Here is a 20,379-nt window from a genome sequence, read left to right as displayed (position 1 = left end):
CTCCTTGACTGCCCTTCCTCAGAAAGCCAAGCAACGCAAGCATCTCTGGAAAGTGACCAAAGAGCCGTGTATTTAAGCTGAATCTTGTTGCACCATCAAAGACAGGTAACTAATTGATTATGGTATGAGCTTTCATGGACTGGAACGTGCCATAAAAGGTTGGTTAGCATTGAAGGCGTCACAAGGCTCATTTTTGCCGCGACAGATGTTAAACAGCTCCCCTTTTGAAAGGTGAAGTTAAGCAGGTCTTTCACAAGAGTGTTCATTTATTAGATTATTATTCTACCATCTTCCACTGAACTGTACATGGTTCTCCCCTTCTTAACTTCTACCTCTCCACAACAGCCCTGTGAGGCGGGTTAGGCAGAAAGATGGTGACACTCTCAAGGTCACCTAACCCAGTGAGCTTCCTGGCTGAGTGGCAATTTGAACCCAGGCCTCTTAGGAGGAACATTTTACCCCTGCACCTCCCTGTCTCTCTGCCCCAATGCCAGAATTGGGGCCTCTTTTAATCTGGCCAGCCTGTTTCGAAACAAGCTGCCTCTTGCTTCTAAGATTATAAACACCATCCAGCAACAGATTCACAGACAGAGTGCAAATGCCCCCGCAGCCCAGTTTCCTGTATTCTGGACCCAGCCTCTGGCAAAAGGCAGAGGGTCCAGACTGGCCCCGATCTGCGTGACTTGCAGGACGGTGCCAGAGCCTGGCTGTGACCCAGTTCATGGCTCTGAGAAGAACAGGCTGTGCTTGTGTTCCTCCGTCAGCTGCCCTCTGTGCCCCCTTGTTGAGCAGTCTCCCCCTCAGCTAAGTCCTCTCTGTCAATAGACCATGGACTGTCGGACTCACTTCGACCAGAATGGGCTTTGCGCACTGGAAATGGTTCTTGCCCTGCTGTCCTAGCAAAAGAGGACCCTGGCCGTGTCTGGCGGCTGAATTATCTGTTCCTGGCCTCTCCTGCGTGGCCAAGGGGCCAGTCACCCCACTCTGCAGGGCCTGCTTATCTCCTGCCTCCGAGGTCCATTGCTGCTACCCCCCCCCACCTCCCTGCTCTGTGCTGCAGTTGAAATGGGACTTTTCCTTCTTGCAATGTGGGGCTCCTGAGCTCAGCAATGTTATAAGGAAAATACTGCTCCCTTTCCCTTATGGGGCATCTAAGAGTCCATATAGGTTTTCTATGGGCAGGTTCTCTATGGGCAGGAGAAAATAACAGAGGCCAACCAGAGAATATTGAGAAGCAAAGCAGCTACAGTGAAGGGGAAAAGTATTTGATCCCCTGCTAAATTTGCCCGTTTGCCCTCTGACGAAGAAATGACCTACAGTACCATCATTTTAATGGTAGGTTTATTGTAGCTGTGAGAGACAGAATAACAACAGGAAAAACCCCAGAAACCCAGAAGACGAAAGTCAGAGATTGATGTGCATTATAATGAGTGAAATAAGTATTTGATCCCCTATCAACCAGCCAGGTGTCAGGCTACCTGGTATATTCAACGGTGTGATGCAGCAGCAAAAAAAAAGGAAACTCTCTTCTAGGCTGCATCAACAGAAGTCTAGTGTCTTGATCCAGGGAAGCAATAGTACCACTCTATTCTGCCTTTGTCAGACCACACTTGGAATACCGTGTCCAATTCTGGGCACCACAATTTAAGAAGGATGTTGACAAGTTGGAAGGTGTGCAGAGGAGGGCAACCAAGATGATCAAGGGTCTGGAAACCGAAGGAGATCCCCTGATGTTTATTCAGAATCTCTATCCCAGCAGGAACTCTCAAAACAAAGCCAGGGAAGCAAGAGGAGGTTTGTGCTCATGATGGGATGGTGGTGTTCATATGCCACTCCACTCTAAAATGTTCAGGGTTTTCCTATCAGTGCTACTGCTGCAGCCCTGTAACCTGTACTGCAAATGTGGGTCTGGTATATATCTGCCACTAAGGCACCATTAGGGGGGCATCAGTGACATGCCTCAGAAGACGCCCCCTTCCCCAAGTCTGGAGGGGCCACCAGTGTTACCGGGAAATTGAAAGGAGGGTGAGAGGCCTCCCCCCCCCCAGCCTTGCCTCTCCATATGACCAGACAAAGACATTACCAAATGTAGCAATTCACTGCTAAATGTATCTCTGTACTGGCTCAGTGGGAAAACTTTAGAAATTCATAAGAAATCACATCATTGTACAAGTGGTACCTTGGTTTAAGAACAGCTTAGTTTATGAACAACTTGGATTAAGAACGCTGCAAACCTGGAAGTAGGTGTTTTGGTTTGTGATCTTTGCCTTGGAAGCAGAACAGGCTCCGCTTCCTGTTGAGTGTGTTCCATTTGTAAATTGAGTCTCCTGCTGGTATGGGAAAGTATGCCTTGGTTTAAGAATGCTTTGGTTTAAGAACGGGCTTCCGGAACGGATTAACCACTGTATCAATCTTCTCAGTTCCAATGGCACATTTAGGACCCAGGGAAGTCAAATACAGTGGTACCTTGGTTGTCAAACTTAATCTGTTCCAGAAGTCCGTTCGTTTCCTGGAACTGTTTGAAAACCAAGGCGTGGCTTCCGATTGGCTGCAGGAGCTTCCTGCACTCAATCAGAAGCCGCATTGGACATTCAGCTTTGAAAAACGTTCGCAAACCGCAAAACTCACTTCCGGGTTTGTGGCGTTCGGGAGCTGATTTGTTTGGGAGCCAAGCCATTCGACAACTAAGGTACCACTGTATAAGGGGAGGGATGAGTGAGCCCTCCATAATCCCTGAGATGTACCGTCACTTCTGTCTGCAGGGGCTTCCCAAGGAGTCATGATACCCTGCCCCCCCAAGAGCAGGGGTCAGCAACCTTTTTCAGCCGTGGGCTGGTCCACCATCACTCAGATCATGTGGTGAGGTGGACTATATTTTGGAAAAAAATATGAACAAATTCCTATGCCCCACAAATAACCCAGAGATGCATTTTAAATAAAAGGACACATTCTACTCATGTAAAAACATGCTGATTCCCGGACCGTCCGCGGGCCAGATTGAGAAGGTGATTGGGCCGGATCTGGCCCCCCGGGCCTTAGGTTGCCTACCTCTGCCCAAAATTGTCAGACAGATAACCATCTCAATCACAATGTCTACCCACCCCATAGTGGGATGAAGCCTGGGCCAGACAAAGGGGTGTATTTGACTTGACTCAGTTACCAGGGAACTGCAAATGCTGCTTTCCTTTGTACTGTGATGGAGTTTGCATGAAAGACTATATTTGAGTGACAGGGGCATGCCTGGATCTCAGGTTCTACCTGTGACCACACCTTTTCTGTGATGCTTCTGGGAATGTATTATGGGAAACTCTCAAAAAATGATGTAACTGGGCTTTTGGCTGCTTCTCTTTGTGGTAGTGGGAAATCTTGTTGCAACAATAAAGATCAGGCCTACAGGCCACTGTTTTGCTTCTGTCTCCTGGCTGCAGTCTCCAAGGTTAGTCAATTGTGGGGTGCTCCAGTGACTTCCTTATACACCAGGGAGAGGCAATTCTAGAAAAGACTGGCGGTAGCCCCAAGGGGAAAAGCCCTCCCCACACCAGTGAAAGACACCAGAAAAACCCTCCCTGCAGGAATATCAGCCCTGCTGGGAATACCGACCTGCTGCCCACGCCAAACCTCCTATTGAGCTCATTCTTGCCCGTCCTGAAAACGCGCTTCATTTGGGGTGGGATGTGAACAGGAAAGACTTCATAACTGCCCGCGAGAATCTCAAGGCGATCTCCCAACGCCACTCGCTGCCCTACTTGCGCGCAGGGGTCGCCGTCGCTTGGGGACGGAGCAGCTGTTTGGAAACAGCAGGCGGGCAGGGCTGAGAAAGGCGCTTTCCCCCTGGGTACTCCAGGGGCAAATAAGCAGCGTCCCTGAGCATGGGCAGAGCGCCTCCCGCCTCGGCTTGGGCTGGCAGGGGCGCGCCGAGGCGCTTCCGCGTGGCGATCCGGGCCCCTCGGGGCGCTCGCTCCCTCCCCTGGGCGGCGCCGGCTCCGCTGCTGCCAGGTGCGACGGGAGGCGGGCGCGGCTCCGCCCGACGGGAGGGGCTTGGCCGGGCTGCCTAAGAGGCTGGCTCGCCGCGTCGCCGGGACAGGGAGACGGAGTGGGGCGCGTGGCGGCCTCCACCCGCTCCCAGAGCCGCTTCCCGCAGTGCCCCGCCGCCGGCCGAGCGGGCAGGTGGCCCCGTCGTCGGGGCGGCCATGCGGCGCTGCGCCCTGCTGGCCGCCTTCGCGCTGGGCTACGTGGGCTACCTGCTGCTGGGCGCGCTCATCATCTCGGCGGTGGAGCGGCCCTACGAGAGCCGGCTGCGCGCCGAGCTGCGCGCTCTCAAGGCCGCCTTCCTGCGCGAGAGCCCCTGCCTGCCCGAGCCCGCCCTCGAAAGCTTCCTGGGCGCCGTCCTGAGGGCCAACCGCCACGGCGTGGCTCTGCTCCGCAACGGCTCGGCCGCCCCGTCCAACTGGGACTTCGCCTCCGCCTTCTTCTTCTCCAGCACCTTGATCACCACCGTCGGTGAGTCGCCTGTGGAGCCCGCCTCTCCGTCCCTTTGCGCCCGGGAGACTCCAGCCGGGGCCCCCAGGCTCCCTTCCCGCGGGGCCCCGACGCCAGTCCCCGCTAGGGCCGCCTGCGCTCTCCAAGGGCCGCCGGTGCGCAGAGCCGCTTTCCCTGCTCTGTCGCAAGGGGAAAGTTCTCCCTGCGCTTATCGCACCGCGCAGCCGTCGGCTTGTTTGCTCAGCTTCCGCAGAGTTCAGTGTGACTTACTCCCCAGTAAGCACGCACTGGAATAATGCACCCTGAAGTGAGTCCTCCTTCCAGCTAAAGGAACCTCACCTGGCAGTTTGGGGAGTGGGCGTCCATGCAAGTGCGAGGGCCAGCGGGGGGGGCGGGCAGGATAAGACAGGCTGTGGTCCCGGGCACAAGGTGTCCAAGACAGAGTTGTAAAGTTGGAAGGGACCCCAAGGGGCATCTAGTCCAACCCTCTGCACTCCAGGAATTGCAGCTAAAGGAGGGGGGGACGGGGGGAGGGCTGAGAGGTTGGGGGGGTCACCTGCAGTATGGTGATGTGGCTTCCTGGTTTCCAGGTGGAAGTTTGTATGTGGGGCTTCTGACATGAAATAGAGGAACTGCAGCCCTGCAGGGGTGGGGAATCCCCCCCCCAGCACCTTGACACCCAGACCCATATCCTGCTCCTGGGAGCTCTGTCCCAGGAGTAGCACCAGCTATTCCTCCAAGATGTGGCATCTTGGTACCCCTTACAAGAACCCTGTGGTGCTGGTCTTACCAAGCCAGCCAATGCCAGGATTATTGCCCTGCTGGGGCAGTTGTGGGGCTCAACACGTGGCTTAACATGTTAACATGTGACATAACCCCCCCCCCCCACCCTGCCAGGCTCTGCAGCTCAGCTTCCTTGTTCCTGCTTCCTCCAAGAGGCTGTGGTGGCCACCCTTTGCGCCTCAGTGGTTTCTTCTTTTCCAGTGTTTCCTGCAAGCAAGAAACGGAGGAGGTGGGGGTCGCAGCCAGCTGCGAGTGTTTCCCTGTGGGGCGGGAGAGCTGGGTCCTCTCTGGCTGTGCTCTGCCCAGGACTCGCCTGCCAGCGCAGCTTTCTGATCCAAGTTCCCTACATCCTGTTTTTATCCTGGTGGGTGTGGACACCACAAGGACTGAGTCACTCCCCAGCTGTACAGAAGTCCTGGACTGCAGAGCTAGGCCCAGTTCCTAGAGGGAGGGGCTGGGGTGACATTTGGGAGGAGAAGCGCCCATCTCTTCCAGCACTCTGGGGAAGAAGCCTGCAAGCTGGACCACGCAGAGTGCAGTTGAACTGGGGAACTCCCTCCTGCATGACTTTAAAAGAGGATTAGACAAAAGGGGCCTCTTGGTGGCTCCACAGCTGGAGGCACAGATGATGCATCAGAATCCTAGTTGCTGGAAGCCACAGGAGAGGCGAGAGAGGGCTGCTCTCGTGCTCAGATCCTGAGTGTGGCTTCTCCTAACGGTCATCTGCTCAGCCACTGTGAGAGCTGGAGGCTGGACTAGATGGGGACCCCTTTGGCCTGACCCAGCAGGCTCTCCTTGCCTCCTTCTGACCAGCAGTGACCCCACCTGGTTCCCCCAAGCAGCTGGCACTGGGGGCCCTTTCCTGCCTCCGACTGTGGAGGGCGAGACAGGGCCAGCGGCGCTAGGAGCCATCGGGGTTGCCTCTCAGTTGGGGCAGTGGAGTTGGGATCCCTGCCTTTCAGGGGTGGGACCAGAAGACCCTCGACAGCCTTCAGCGTCTCAGAGGCCAGGGGAAGCTGCGGCCTGCCCTTGGTTCCTGGAGGGGGAAACGCTGAGCATCATGGAAAGTGGCAGGCAGCATGATCTCCGCAGGAAGTCGGGCTCCCTCCCCGCTCTCAGCGCATGCGGTGGCCTCCCTTTGCTCTGCTCAGCCCCAACCCTCCGGAGACGTTGCCCCATCTCTGTGGGGATGCTGTAGAGCTGGGAAATGGGGAAGCTCTCCTGGGCCTTGAGCAACTCCCCTGGGGGGGGGGGAGCTGGCCTCATTTTGGCCCCCAAGTGGCTTTAAAAGATCAAGGGACCCCTGACCATGAGGTCCAGTCATGGCCGACTCTGGCGAACCAGCGCTCATCTTGCTTTACTGGCCGAGGGAGCTGGCGCACAGCTTCCGGGTCATGTGGCCACCAGGACTAAGCCGCTTCTGGCGAACCAGAGCAGCGCACGCCATTTACCTTCCCGCTGGAGCGCTACCTATTTATCTATTTGCACTTTGAGGTGCTTTCAAACTGCTAGGTTGGCAGGAACAGGGACCGAGCAACAGGAGCTCACCCCGTCGCGGGGATTCGAACCGCCGACCTTCCGACTGGCAAGTCCTAAGCTGTGTGGTTTAACCCACAGTGCCAGCCGCGTCCCATTGGCTTTAAAAGAGGATCAGACAAATTCATAGAGGAGGAGGACTGTCAACGGCCAAGATGGCAATTGTCTCTTGGTCTCACTTGCTGGAAACTGCCGGAGGGTAGAGGGCTGCTCTTGTGCCCAAATTCTGCTTTGCAGTTTCCCATGAGGGGCATCTGGTTGGCCTCTGGGAGAGCAGGATGGGCCATGGGTCTGATCCAGCAGCCAGGCTCTTCTTATAGTCTTATGGAACCTCCAGGTCCAGAGGCAGTCTATCTGGATTCCTGGGTTCTTCAGGGTATTTGGCCACTGCAATAAGATGGGCCATGGGTCTGATCCAGCAGCCAGGCTGCCTCTCCTTAGGTTCTTATTTTTGTATCACTTTAATTTAGGGGGAGAGGCAAAGAAGGGGAGCAGACATGGCAGAGATGATGCCTGGAGAATGTGGGTCATACTCCAACCCCACATAGGGGTCATTCACCACAGCTGAAAGTTTAGAGATTCAGGATGAGCAAAAGGAAAGACTTCTTTGCACTCTGCAGAATTAACGCTGGTCTTTGCTGCTCTGGGGTGTCAAGGGGCCCATCAGTTTGGATTAGGCAAATTGATTGGAGGGCAGAACAGGGCTCTCAGTGGCTGAGAAACTGGAGGGCGGCTCTGCTCATCTTCCCCTGGGAGGGGCAGGAGAGGCCTCTGCGCACCAGCAGCTGAGAAGCACCAGCGCTGTTGGGCCTTTGGTCTGATCTGGCAGCCCAGGCTGGGAACCTCAAGGATCATCTAGTCCAACCCTCTGCGATGCAGGAATTGCAGTTAGAGAATATCTGACAGGTGGCCACCCACCCTCTGCTTCGAAACCGCCAGGGAAGCAGAGCCACCGCTTTCCCCAGAAAACGGCCCTTTTTGTGCCTTGTCAGGGTGAGAAAATTCCTGGTCTTGAAATCCCTGCCATCGAGCTTCTTTTAAGGGCCTCTTGCGATTGCAGCTGGACAAGGAGGCAGGCCAGATGTGCTGCAGCAGCAGCTGCTGCCCCTGCTTAGCCCACGGAAGTAGACTGGCACCCTGCCAGCCCTGTCTGGGCTCATGGCTCTCCTCTCTCCCCATCTGAGGTGAGGCAGCGCCATTGCCCAGCCAGGGCATCTACCCAGTGCGGCTCATCAGGTGGAACTGGCTGCCCATTCACGGTTCAGGGGCTTCCTGGTTGGCACAATGTGGGAATTGCTAAGACTGTGCTGTTATAATAATTGGGTTTCCCCAACCACTCTGGGCAGCACCCAACAGATTAAAAACAGAATAAAACATCAAACATTAAAAACTTCCCTAAACAGGGCTGCCTTCAGATGTCTTCTAAACGTCAGATAGTTCTTTATCTCCTTGACATCAGCTGGGAGGGCGTTCCACAGGACGGGGGCCACTGCTGAGAAGGTCCTCTGCCTGCTTCCCTGTAACCTCACTTCTCGCAGTGAGGGAATCCCCAGAAGGCCCTCGGCGCTGGACCTCAGTGTCCGGGCAGAACGATGGGGGTGGAGACGCTCCTTCACGTATACTGGACTGAGGCCATTTAGGGCTTTAAAGGTCAGCACCAACACTTTGAATTGTGCTCGGAAACATACTGGGAGCCAATGTAGGTCTTTCAGGACCGGTGTTATATGGTCTCGGAGGCCGCTCCCAGTCACCAGTCTGGCTGCCACATTCTGGATTAATTGCAGTTTCCGGGTCACCTTCAAAGGTAGCCCCACGTAGAGTGCATTGCAGGAGTCCAAGCGGGAGATAACCAGTGCATGCACCACTCTGGCCAGACAGTCTTCGGGCAGGGAGGGTCTCATCCTGCGTACCAGATGGAGCTGGGAGACAGCTGCCCTGGACACAGACTTGACCTGCGCCTCCATGGACAGCTGTGAGTCCAAAATGATTCCCAGGCTGCGCACCTGGTCCTTCAGGGGCACAGTTGCCCCATTCAGGACCAGGGAGCCCCCCCCCCACCTGTTGTTGGAGGCTGCCTGTCTTCAGCATCACTGGTCAGAAGGATGGGTCACAGGTATTACTTAAAAAGTAATAAATTAAGGTGTAGCCCCATTACAGGTGTTTCTTGTGTGATATGTTTGTGTGCATTTCAATGAACTGAATAGAATGAAAGTTTATGAGTCATTTGGGGCAGGGAGGCAAGAGAGAGAGGGTGTATGAACTTCTTAAAGTTGCTGTTTTCACATTATGGTTTTATAGATTATAAATGCCTTATTGATTTAATCGTGTAATATGACTTGTGCTGTCATTGTGACCTTCAGCTTGCTTTCTTTAGTTGCTGGTTTGTTAAACAGTGTTTCATTTATTCGTTGATTCCATTTGTATACTGCCCTTCATCCGTGGTTCTCAGGGGTTCACAACAGAACAGTACAAGATAAAAAAGACATCATAAAAACAAAGGCCCCAAACCCTGCAGAAGCCCCCTCCCAAAAAGACAGAAGTGGAGTCTAGGCAAGTTCACATGAGAACAGGCTGTGCTTTACGTTTTCTGGTTTTGTAGACTGTAACTGTTTTACTGATGATTTGCTAATTACATTATATGAATCATGTAATTGTATAATTGGAAGGGAACCTCAGGGACATCTAGTCCAACCCCCCGTAATGCAGGAACCTGTTTTTCTCTGCTTGAGAAACCTCTGAGGAAGGAGCGTCGACCACCTTCCCAGGGAGTCCGTTCCCCAGTCCAACGGCTCTTTCTGTCAGTTGCCTAAAGCCTGGTGCTGAGAATGCCCTGGTTGCAGGTTCAATCCCCCTCTGGGACAGCTGCATATTCCTGCGCTGCTGCGGGTTGGGCTGGATGACCGCTGGGGGTCCCCCTTCCAACTCTACAAATTCTGTGATTCTACCAGATTTCTTTTTGAGGGCCTCTTGGATGCCAGCAAACCTTTGGCTCCTCTCCCCCTGGCAGCCCTGGCTCTATTTTCTTTGGCTAAAAATAGCCTCCTGCTTCAGCCGTTTGTTCCTCATATGATCGGCCTTTATCTCGCACATGTCAGCATCCTTTGTGCGCTGCTGGGAGGGGCAGCCTTTGCCAAAGCCCCCGAGCTTTTGCCCTGCTGTTGCTCTGAGAAGAAGCCGCCTCTGGATCATGTGGCCGACCCAAGTCTCGAGGGCAGCTCAGCCTCCCTTGCCCCAAAGTGCCTGTTTGCTGCATTTCTAGCTCACCTTTTCCCTCCAAGGAGCTCCAAGTGACATACATGTGTCTCCCCCCATCTCATTTAAACCGCACCACGACCCTGTGAGGTAGGTCAGGCTAAGAGGCAGGGCTGGCCCCCAGGGTTGCCCAGTGAGCATCATGGCCAAGGGGGGGGGGCAGGATTTGAACCCAGGTCTTTCCAAGGTCCTAGCTGGGCGGACACTCAATAATTACTGCCCCATGCTGGGAGGACCGATCCTTCTCTGGCTGCTTTCCTTCCTCCATTCATATTTAACAACAACAACAACAAGCTAGTTTTGCAAGTCAAAGGGGCAGCAGATGCCTTTGCTGAGGCAATTAATGCGTATCTGCCTTCCGTGGGGCAGCAAAGATCTGATCTGATCTGCCCAGGTTCTCCCCCAGGACCCCTAGAAGCTGCCCTGTTTAAGGTCAGATATCCAAAGAGCCCTGTTCCCTTTAAATCTGTTGTTCCCAAAGTGGGCAGTGGGATTTTGAAAAGCTGTGGGTATGTGATTTTTTGGGTGCAGGCTGTAGCCATGGACATGCTATGTGAGCTGATGGTGAATTTGGGGTGACCCAATGCAAAAATCCTGAAGATCCATGGGCTTTTACCTTCCCTCTCCCAGGCAGCTTCCTTTATCACTAGCCTCCCTTATCTCCCTCCCGATCACTTGCTGATCAGCTACTTCCTTTCAACCACCCTTCCCTCTTGTTTGCCTTACTGTCTTTTCCTTAACTGGAGCAGTGTTTTGCTCCTCCTTTTCTTCTAATTTCTCTCCTCATTGCTTCTTTTAGTATTCCTGTCTCCTCTCCTTGCAAGTTCACTGTCTTTACCTCCCTGCTCCCAGGCAGCCTCCTTTATCTCTAGAGTCCCTTAGATCACTTGCTGATCAGCGGCTTTGTTTCAACACCCACTTCCCTCTTTCAAAAAAACCCAACATGATCTGCTTTTTGCCCCTGAGCAATTCAGCTCCAGGGACCATGCATTTGTTCCATAAGACGCACAGACATTTCACCATACTTTTTAGGAAGAAAAAAGTGCATTTTATGGAGTGAAAAATACAGTAATTCAACCAAAGAAGAGTGTCAATTTTCCCTTGCCTCTGTTGGAGGTCTTTAAGCAGAGGCTGGAGGACTTCTTTTGAGCTGGGACTCCTGCCTTGCAGGGGGGCTGGACTAGAAGACCCTTGGGGGTCCCTGAAGACCCCTGGGCCCCTCCTTGCCCCCTCTGGGACTCCTCCTGCCAGCCTTGCCCTTCTCTTCCCTCCCTCCCTGCAGGCTACGGCTACACCACGCCTCTCTCGGACGCGGGCAAGGCCTTCTGCATCTTCTACGCGCTGCTGGGCGTCCCCTTCACCATGCTGGTGCTCACGGCCACCGCCCAGCGCCTGCTGGGCACCTTTACCTCCGGCCCACTGGAGTACCTGGCGCTGCGCTGGGGCCACAGCCAGCGGGCGCTCTCCTGCGGGCACCTCGTCTTCCTGACGCTGGCGGTGCTGGTGGCCTTCTTCCTGATCCCGGCCGCCATCTTCAGTGCCCTGGAGGAGTCATGGAGCTTCTTGGACGCCTTCTACTTCTGCTTCATCTCCCTCTGCACCATCGGCCTGGGCGACTACGTCCCCGGGGAGCAGCCCGGCCAGCGCCTCCGCTCCCTCTACAAGGTCTCCATCTCCGGTGAGCATCTGTATGCCAGCTGAGGGCAAGGCGGGCAGCGGGGGTGAGCAGGGCCGGCTTGAGGTTTGATGTGGCCCTCAGCTCCTGAAGGGAATGGGTTCCTTTCTATGTCCACCTGTCCTTTGCCAACAACAAATCATCGCTGGGTTTTTTGTGTTGAATACGCTCATACCTCGGCTTACAGACACTTCAGGTTGTGTGTTTTTGGGTTGCGCACCGCTCCAAACCTGGGAGGATCAGAACGGGTTACTTCCGGGTTTCGGCGCTCGCAAATTCACAAATACACTAAATAATGCTTTGTGCATGCGCAGAAGCACCTAATTGCGACCAGCCCGTGCGCAGACGTGGCGCTGCGGGTTGCGAACGTGCCTCCCGCACGGACCACGTTCGCAACCCAAGCATCCACTGTATATGCTATATGGTAATTGATGGACCTCATAGGTATCTCAAGCCCTTTGCCCATGTTGCCCTGCAAGCAGTCCATGCAGAATGTCGGCACCCTAGATATAGAAAGGAGCAAACCAGGGATATTTGAGGGAGCAGGCGAGCAGGCGGGGGGGGGGGGAGGGGCACGAGGCTACACAACACTAAACACTGTTGCTGTATGTAGGTGTTTTTTTATAGTGGTACCTCTGGTTGCGAACAGGATCCGTTCCGAAGCCCGTTTGCAACATGAAAAGAGTGCAACCTGCAGTGGCGCGTCTGCTCACGTGCATGACGTCATTTTGTGCTTCTGCGCATGCGCGGGGCATCAAAACCCGGAAGTAACCCTTTCCAGTACTTCCGGGTCACTGTGGGATGTAACCTGAAAGAACGTAACATGAAGGGGATGTAACCAGAGGTATGACTGTATTTGTTATTTATCTTATATTTTGGAAATGTACATCCAGTTGTTTTTTTCCTTTAATTTTTTTAAGGCCCCCAAGAGAGTGGAGCCCTAAGCTAGAGCTTGTTGAGCTTTTACGTAAATCCGGCACTGGGGGGTGAGGACAGTTACAACTGTGGGACTCCCTGCCACAGGAGCTGGAAACGGCCACCGATTTGGCTGGCTTTGAAGGAGAACTGGGCCGATCCATGGAGCAGAGCTAGCTCCCAGCCAGGATGGCTTTGCTCTGCCCTCCACCACTGGAGGCAGCCGTGTTTCCAAATATCAGTCGCTGGAAACGGCAGGAGGGGAGAGAGAGGGGCTCACGTTCTGCTTTTCCAACTGAGGCACCTGGATTCTGGGACAGGTGGGTCCTTGGGCCTGATATAGTAGGTTCTCCTTGCGGAGCCTCCATGCCCAGGGGCAGTCTACCTCTGAAACAGGGAAGTACAGGGGAGAGTCCTCTTGCGCTTCCCCCCGGGGCAAGGGGTTTGCCGCAGCATCCAGAAGCTGGCGCTGGTCTTTTTGGGGAAGGCGGGGTCCTCTGAGCTGCTCCAAGCACCACAGCCGTGGCTGGAGGAAGCCCCAAAGGGGTGGGTGGGCCGACGGGCGCTTCTGCCCTGCGCAGCCCTTGTGGGGAGGGGGGCGCTGGTCCCGCCTGCCCCGCCCTGCTACCCCCTCTTTCTTTCCCCCCCAGTTTACCTCCTGCTGGGGCTGATGGCCATGCTGCTGCTCCTGCAGACCTTCCACCGGCTGGCCGAGCTACACGGCCTCTCCGACCTGGTCTTGCTCCCCCGGGAGCAGCCCTGTGAGGAAGACCGCCAGCGCATCCTGGACGAGCCCCCGCCTCCCCCGGAGCCCCGCCAGGCGGAGAAGACCCCCGTGCAGCCCAGCCCGGGGGGGCAGGCCAACTACTCCTCCATCAACAGATGATCAAGCTCCAGAGAGGGGGGTGGGGATCCCCTCAGAGCCCCCTTTCCTGGGGGATGTGTGCCTGTTTTACTCCCCTGCCACCCTGTATGCTGAGCCTCTGCCCATGTACGAAGCTTCCTTCTCCTTGGCCCTGTGCTATTGGGTGCTGGCCAGTCTCGGGGGGGGGGGGGAGAGAAAGCCCCTCTCGGTGGACAGGGCCTGAACAAGACCCCGGCTGCTTCCTCTGTGCTTCCAGATTCACATTTCTTGGGTAGTGATTTTATTTGAAAAAGAACAAAGAATGACGTTGGAACTCACGGACACTTGATTCCACACAGGGATACGAGATTCTGCTGTTGGGGGTGGGCCTCTTTCATGTCCCCCACCCAAATGTCACAGGCTCTATTGCTGCCCCCCCTTGCCTGAGGCTGCTAGGATTTTCCCCTGAGCAGATTTAACAAGGCCCCTCGGTGGGCAATGGGTCGCCCCTCGGCCTGCCCCCCCATGGGTGGGACGGGCTTGCTTTTCACCCTTGCCTCCCCCCACCCCCCACAACTTGCAGAGAGCAGCTGCTGGGTTTTAATTTGAACTACCAAACAGGGGCTTCCACCTTGCAGAACCTCATTTTCAGCCAGGAGCAGCTTTGCAAGAGCTGAGCTGCTGCAGCCACAGCCCTGCTGCTGTCGGGGGTGGGGGGGAAACTGGCCACAAACAAGCCGGGGGAAGCAAGTTTTGGGGTGGGAGGGAGATGGAAGTCGACTCACCAATATAAAGTGCCTTTTTGTCCTTTTGCTTTTAATGTACACTTTAATACTTTGTGGAATGAATGGAGAATATTTAAACGGATGGGACTGGCTTCTGTGCCCTTCAGGGCAGTTAGCGGATGCGGGGGGGGGGGGGGGGGGAGGTTGGAGTCACACACACAAGCCCCAAAAGACACACAGACACAACCCCCCTGGCTGATTTGAGAGGAGACCTCGCAGGCGGTGAAGGAAGAAAGGTCACCCACAAGTTGCTCTGCAGGCCTTCGTCGCCCCCCAGCCCTGGAACTGGCTCTTTTCTGCCCCCCCCCAACCTAAAACCACCCCCTGCCCTCTCCCCTCCCTGCCCCACCTCTCTTTCCAAGAGACACCCACTCCGTCACCTTTTGTAGAAAACCTTTATTGTTCTAGTAACAGCAGTGAGAGGGTGGCAATGCCCCAGGAGCACCCATCTTGGGGCGGGCGAGGGGGGCGGCCTAAGCCAGGCAAGCGGGGGGCTGGCCCTTGTTGCCTCGGGGGGGGGGGGGGGTGTGTGTCTGGATCTCCTAGGAAGGATGTGGGGCTGGGGGGGGGTTGAAGCCCTTCTCTGCCGGTTCTGGAATACCAAGGGGGCACATGACCCAGTTGGGAATGTATTTTTCCAAAACCAACCCCCAGGGGGGTTCTTCTCCCCACCCTCATTACAGCTTTGGGATAGGGTGGGGGGCACTTACCCCACATCCCAGCGGGGGGTAGCGCCCCACCCAGCAAGGCATCCTGGCTTTCTTTGGCAAACAGACTGGGTTGCCCGGGGGGGCACCAGAGAATTTGGCCCAGGCGGACTCTGGGGCGAGATCTGCAAGGCTCCAGCATATAAAGGCCCAGGAGGCTGGGGTGTGTGTGGAAAAGAGGGCGCAGGGCCTCACGCAGAGTGCAGAAATAGCCTCTGTGCCCCCCCCCAGCTGGTGAGGAAAGTGGCTTGGCCTTTAGAAAAGCATCTTCCAAAGCCATAAGAGCAGTGGGGCAAATCCAGTGGGGCAGAGTGGAGGCTGTTTAAATTGGGGGGACGGGACAAAAAGCTCTGTTTGCTGAATGCCACCTCCCCCCCTTCCCAAAGCAGGTTCTTTTTTGACTACAAGTATTTCCGCAACAACGGGGGATTAAATCCTATTTTGCGACTCCTGCGCTGATGCAGCAGGCCAAGCTGGGAGTGGACAAGAGCTGCTTCCCGCCCCCCCCCCCCAATATAAGTGCATTTCCAGGCTGCCTCCTCTGGGTCTCCCTGGGTGAGGAGCCTCCATTTGCTGGGGGGGGTGTGTGTGGAGATTTTGTCCCGGGCTGCCCCTCCCCTCCCAGTCTATACAGGTAAATAAATACGTTTCCCCAGCCTCTTCCTCCCCTCTTGCTCAGGCTCGACTGCGGGGGGCAGGGACGCAGCGGGGGGGCTGCCCAGCGGGGACGGTGCCACGGGGGCACAGGCAGCGGTAGGAGCCCTCCATGTTGAGGCAGCGCCCCCCCGGGCAGAGGTGCTCCGACTCGCCACACTCGTCGACATCTGCGGAAGAGGGAGAGAGAGACCTTGGCGTGGGCAAAGGGGCAGAGGCAAGTGGGGAGGCGCAAAAGTGGGTTGGGCTGGATGGCACGCCTGGGGGTCCCACCCCCAGGCGTGCCAGGATGGTGGGGCGGGGGGCAGACTCACCCAAGCAGGCCATGCGGGCAGGGTCCAGGCGGTAGCCCTCGTGGCAGTCGCAGGTGAATCCGTCGCCAACGCGGATGCAGCGCCCGTTCTCGCAGCCGCTCAGGATCCCACACTCCTCGGCCAGGAGACCCCCAAATCCCTCAAAGGGGCCTGGGGAGGGGGGGCAAGAGAGATGGGCAAGTGGAAGAGGAAACGTGCCCAGGTCTGGTCTCCTCCCCACAAGAAGCATTTTGTCACAAAAAGGATCCAGGGGGAAGGAGTGACGCCCTGCGAGGAAGGGGTGCAGCCCATGGGGTTTTCCAGCTTAGGAGAAAGCAGTGCTTTTTTCTGGGGGTACGCAGGGTACACATATCCCGAAACATTTTGTGAATCTTTGTACTTTTGTCCATTTACTGTGCAGTGGTACCTCTGGAAATGAACGGGATCCATTCCAGAGCCCCGTTCGCACCCAGAAGCAAATGTGACTAACGTTGGTACGTCTGCACATGCACATGTCGCATTTCGCCGCTTCTGCGCATGCGCGCGACGTCATTTTGAGCATCAGCGCATGCGCGAGCAACGAAACCCAGAAGTAACGCGCTCTGTTACTTCCGGGTTGCCGCGGAGCACAACTTGAACGCGCTCAACATGAAACATATTCAACCCAAGGTATGACTGTACAGGTTACATTTACTTCAGCTTGAGCGTTTTCAGGTTGCATCCGCGGAGACCCGGAAGGGGTTACTTCTGGGTTTTGCCGCCTGTGCATACGCAGACGCACAAAATGACGTCACGTGCATGCGCAGAAGCAGTGAATCGCGGCACGCGGAGACACGGGTTGCGTTCTACTCATGTTGCGAACGGGCCTCCGGAACGGATCCTGTTCGCAATCAGAGTTACCACTGTATTTCTTTATTTTTCCTGATTTGGACTATAAAACGGTGGTTTTCTCGAGTCAAAATGAGAGTACCCCTAAGCATTTTTTAAGCAAAAAAAAAAAAAAAAAAAAAAAGCAGCACTGGGGGGAAAGGCAAGGGAGTCGTAGATGAACTTAACGCCCAGCCTGGAGAAAGATTTCATCTCTCCTAACACTAGAATTTGTGGACATCCAATGAACAGATCCAGGGCAGATTTAGAAAAAAGGGCCAATTCCTTTGGCACAAAGTTAACCTATGGAACTCCCTCCCACCAGGGGCAGCTGCGGCCACAGGTCTGGATGACTTTCAAATAGGGTGAGACCACACCCACGGTGACAGGTGGCTCTTAGCCGTGATGGCTCTGCTCTGCCTCCGTGGGTCAGAAGCAATCACTGCGTCTGACTCCCAGTTGCTGGAAAGTGCAGGAGGGAAGAGGGGTCTTGGGTGCGGATCCTACTTGCAGAGGCTTCCCACTGGGGCATCTGGTTGCCCACGGTGTGAAGAGGATCCTGGACTATACGAGCCACAGACCTGATCTAATGGCCAGGCCCTTCTGATGGAACCTCCAGGTGCAGAGGCAGTCTACCTGGGTTCTTAGGGGCACCTGGCCACTGTGAGAACAGTTTGGGGGAGACCACTCACCATAGTCCTCGCTGGCCCTTCCCGGCCGTTCCAGGTAGGAGCTGGAGCCGCTGCGGGGTGGGGGGAGGTGCCATTCTGGCTCAGGGGGGCTGCGGGGCCGGTACACCCCCCGGGGGCTCTCTCCGGGGCCCTCCCGCCTGGCCTCGCCGTAGGGCAGGTCCTCAAAGTCGGTGGCCTCGTAAGGCGAGGGGCCATACAGGGAGTCGCGGGGGAAGAGGTCGTAGTCCGGCAGGCGGGGGGGTCCAGGGCGTGGCGGGGGGGCGAAGATCTCTGGGCCGTAGGGCAGACCACCATACTCAAAGGGCGGCCCCACACCTCCTGGGCGTGGCCCTGCTCCGTAGCCGGTGGGGGGGCGGAGGACGTTGCAGAGGGTCTCAAAGTCATCTGGTGGGGGGGAGAAGGACATTGTTGGTCAGGGAGTGGGGTCACAAGGCCTCTTCCCAAGGGTGAGGGGGGGGCATCTGCAAGTGGCCGGGGGGGGGGGCGTTACATGGGATTGGGTCCCAGCCAGGGCCGGATTGAGGTTTGATGCGGCCCTCAGCTCCTGAAGGCAATGGGGCCCTTTCTATGTCCAGCTGTCCTTTGCCAACAACAAATGGTCGCTGGTTTTTGGGTTGAATATATGCTATATGGTCATTGATGGACCTCATGGGTATCTCAAGCCCTTTGCCCATGTTGCCCTGCAAGCAGTCCATGCGGAATGTGGGCACCCTATATATAGAAAGGAGCAAACCAGGGATATTTGAGGGAGCAGACGAGCAGGCGGGGCCCATGACTTACATCATAGGAGCTGACACAACACTAAACGCTGTTGCTGGATGTAGGTTTTATTTTTTATCTTATATTTTGGAAATGCACATCCAGTTTTTTCCCCCTTTAATTTTTTTTGGGGGCCCCAAGTGAGTGGGGCCCTAAGCTAGAGCTTGTTTAGCTTATACGTAAATCTGGCCCTGGTCCCAGGCCTTCCCCTTGTAGCGCAAAGAGACTCAAAGGGGGCAAGAGGAATCCCAACACTTGGCAATGTTGGAATTGCAACTAAAGCAGCATTTGAACTCATGAATTTGGACTAAACATTAGGGCTACAATGGTACCTTGGTTGTCGAACGGCTTGGCTCCTGAACAAATTGGCTCCCGAACGCCTCAAACCCGGAAGTGGGTGTTGCGGTTTGCGAACGCTATTTGAAAGCTGAACGTCCAGCGCGGATTCTGATTGAGCGCAGGAAGCTCCTGCAGCTGATCGGAACCCACGGTTTGGTTTTCAGATGGACTCCCAGAATGGATTACGTTTGGCAACCAAGATACCACTGCCTTTGGCCCCTGGGAGGCCAGGATGCTGGGCTTGATGGGCCTGATCCAGCAGGACTTTGGCTGCATCGCCTTCCCCCCAGCCCCCCGTGGCTCTTACCTGAGTCCGGGGCTGGGCACAGCGCGCAGTCCATGCTCCAGGCCTCGCCATAGAGGCAGCAGCACTCTGTATAGGTGACCTGGCGGTCCAGGAGGGGGCGGCTGCAGACCAAGTCGGGCCCCACCTCTTGCCAGCACACGGCCAGGTTGTCATCTGGAAGGCGGGGAGAGCAGGAGAAATGGAGAAACTGCCCCAAGGCATCTATTGGGGCCAGGCCTCTTCCTGCCCCCTTCCCCCCAGGCCCCAAACCCGCGCGGATCCTGCTCACACGGATCCTGCGGAGTGGAGGAGTAAACAAATGAGAGCCCAAATGACCAGATCTGGATCTGGGGCTGAGTTTACAGAATCAAGGAGGCAGCTCCTGGAAAAAGTTTGGGATCCGCTGAGCTGGAGCATCAGCCCTCCACAGGAATCTCACACGGAGTGATCCCTTTCAAAATCCTAAGGGATCAAACCGCAAAAGAACTGGTGAGGCTGAAGATGGCCAAAAAAAAATAGCCTCTGGAACCTACCGCCACAAGATTTTGGCCCATAACTTTGGGGAAAGAGGTGAGCCCAGAAGGGGTTGGGACTGCTTCCTCCAGGTCCACGGACTTAGCACCCAGAGTTAAGTACGAGAAATGGAGACCCAGCATACCTGCCCCCCCAGGTGCCCCCTACCTGCAAATGGGACGCAGAGGGGCCCCCCAGGCCCTTAACTGCCTTAGATGCAAAGTGGGGAGGGAAGGGGGGGTTGTGCATTGCATTAGGGGCACCCCTAAATTGTTCCCCTCACTTGAGTCCTGGGTTTCCCCCCAAACCAGGATGAGGAGTTGGGTTGAGCAAAATGCTCCTGATGAATGAATCTGGGATCTCTGGAGAAGGATCACGGAACGGCAGAGTTGGAATCAGGGCCGTCTTAAGCATATCTGGTGCTGTGGCGCAAAGATCCCTCCAGCACCCCCCTCTTTCCCAGAGTTGGCCTTTTTTTAGGGCTGGAGGAGGCGGGCAGCGGCTGGAGGGCGGCTCCTCCGGTGGGGAGGAGGTGGAGACTCCACATGGATCCTCCTGGCTCAGCTGGCCGCTTCGTGCAGGGTGGCCACCACAGGCAGCTTGAGTGAGTGAGTGCGCCTGTGCCACCCCTGCCAAGCGCCAGCTGGGTTTTTTCCCTTTTAGCCTTCTGGCGCCACGCAGGCTAAAAGGGAAAAAAGCGAGGTCTGATGGCCTGGGATTCGGACTCGGAGGCTGAACCTGAGGGATCCCAGCCTGCACAGGATTCTCCACCTCCAGAACCAGCTGAGCCGGGGCTGGGGCTTGAGCCTGAAGGGTCCTCACCTGTGCTGGGTCCTCAGGCGCAGGCACCAGCTGAGTCTGCTCTGGCTCCTGAGGGGATGGAGGACCCATTGCCTGCAGGTGCTCCACTCTCAGCCCCGTCAGGGGAAGCAGAGGTTGCCTCTGGGTCCGCTCACCCTCCAGCCTCTCCTGAGCTGCAGAGGCTCAGGGCAGAGAGGCA

The 20,379-nt window shown here is 55.9% G+C and overlaps 2 protein-coding genes across 3 annotated transcripts in view; one reads left to right on the top strand and one right to left on the bottom strand.

Moving 5' to 3' along the window:
- Nucleotides 1–4,112: 4,112 nt before the first annotated feature.
- KCNK6 (potassium two pore domain channel subfamily K member 6) lies at nucleotides 4,113–14,347 on the top strand. Its single transcript, XM_079985709.1, has 3 exons — nucleotides 4,113–4,500; nucleotides 11,333–11,728; nucleotides 13,291–14,347. The coding sequence occupies exons 1-3, from the start codon at nucleotides 4,191–4,193 to the stop codon at nucleotides 13,524–13,526; spliced, it is 942 nt and encodes a 313-aa protein (XP_079841835.1). The 5' UTR covers nucleotides 4,113–4,190; the 3' UTR covers nucleotides 13,527–14,347.
- Nucleotides 14,348–14,650: 303 nt separating this feature from the next.
- Nucleotides 14,651–20,379, bottom strand: part of LTBP4 (latent transforming growth factor beta binding protein 4) — a gene marked incomplete at its 5' end in the record, with an annotated part of 56,783 nt that continues 51,054 nt past the window's right edge. For both annotated transcript variants that reach the window (XM_079985278.1, XM_079985279.1), the window contains 4 exons: nucleotides 14,651–15,800; nucleotides 15,945–16,094; nucleotides 17,483–17,866; nucleotides 18,888–19,040. In XM_079985278.1, coding sequence (XP_079841404.1) covers nucleotides 15,652–15,800; nucleotides 15,945–16,094; nucleotides 17,483–17,866; nucleotides 18,888–19,040 — 836 coding nt within the window. In that variant the 3' untranslated portion in view covers nucleotides 14,651–15,651. The remainder of the gene's footprint in view (nucleotides 15,801–15,944; nucleotides 16,095–17,482; nucleotides 17,867–18,887; nucleotides 19,041–20,379) is intronic.

This window comes from Podarcis cretensis (genome assembly GCF_951804945.1).
Source record: "Podarcis cretensis genome assembly, chromosome: 8".
Taxonomy (NCBI): Eukaryota; Metazoa; Chordata; class Lepidosauria; order Squamata; family Lacertidae; genus Podarcis; species Podarcis cretensis.
Note: the sequence above shows the minus strand (reverse complement) of the source record. Positions and strands in the feature narration are given on the sequence as shown.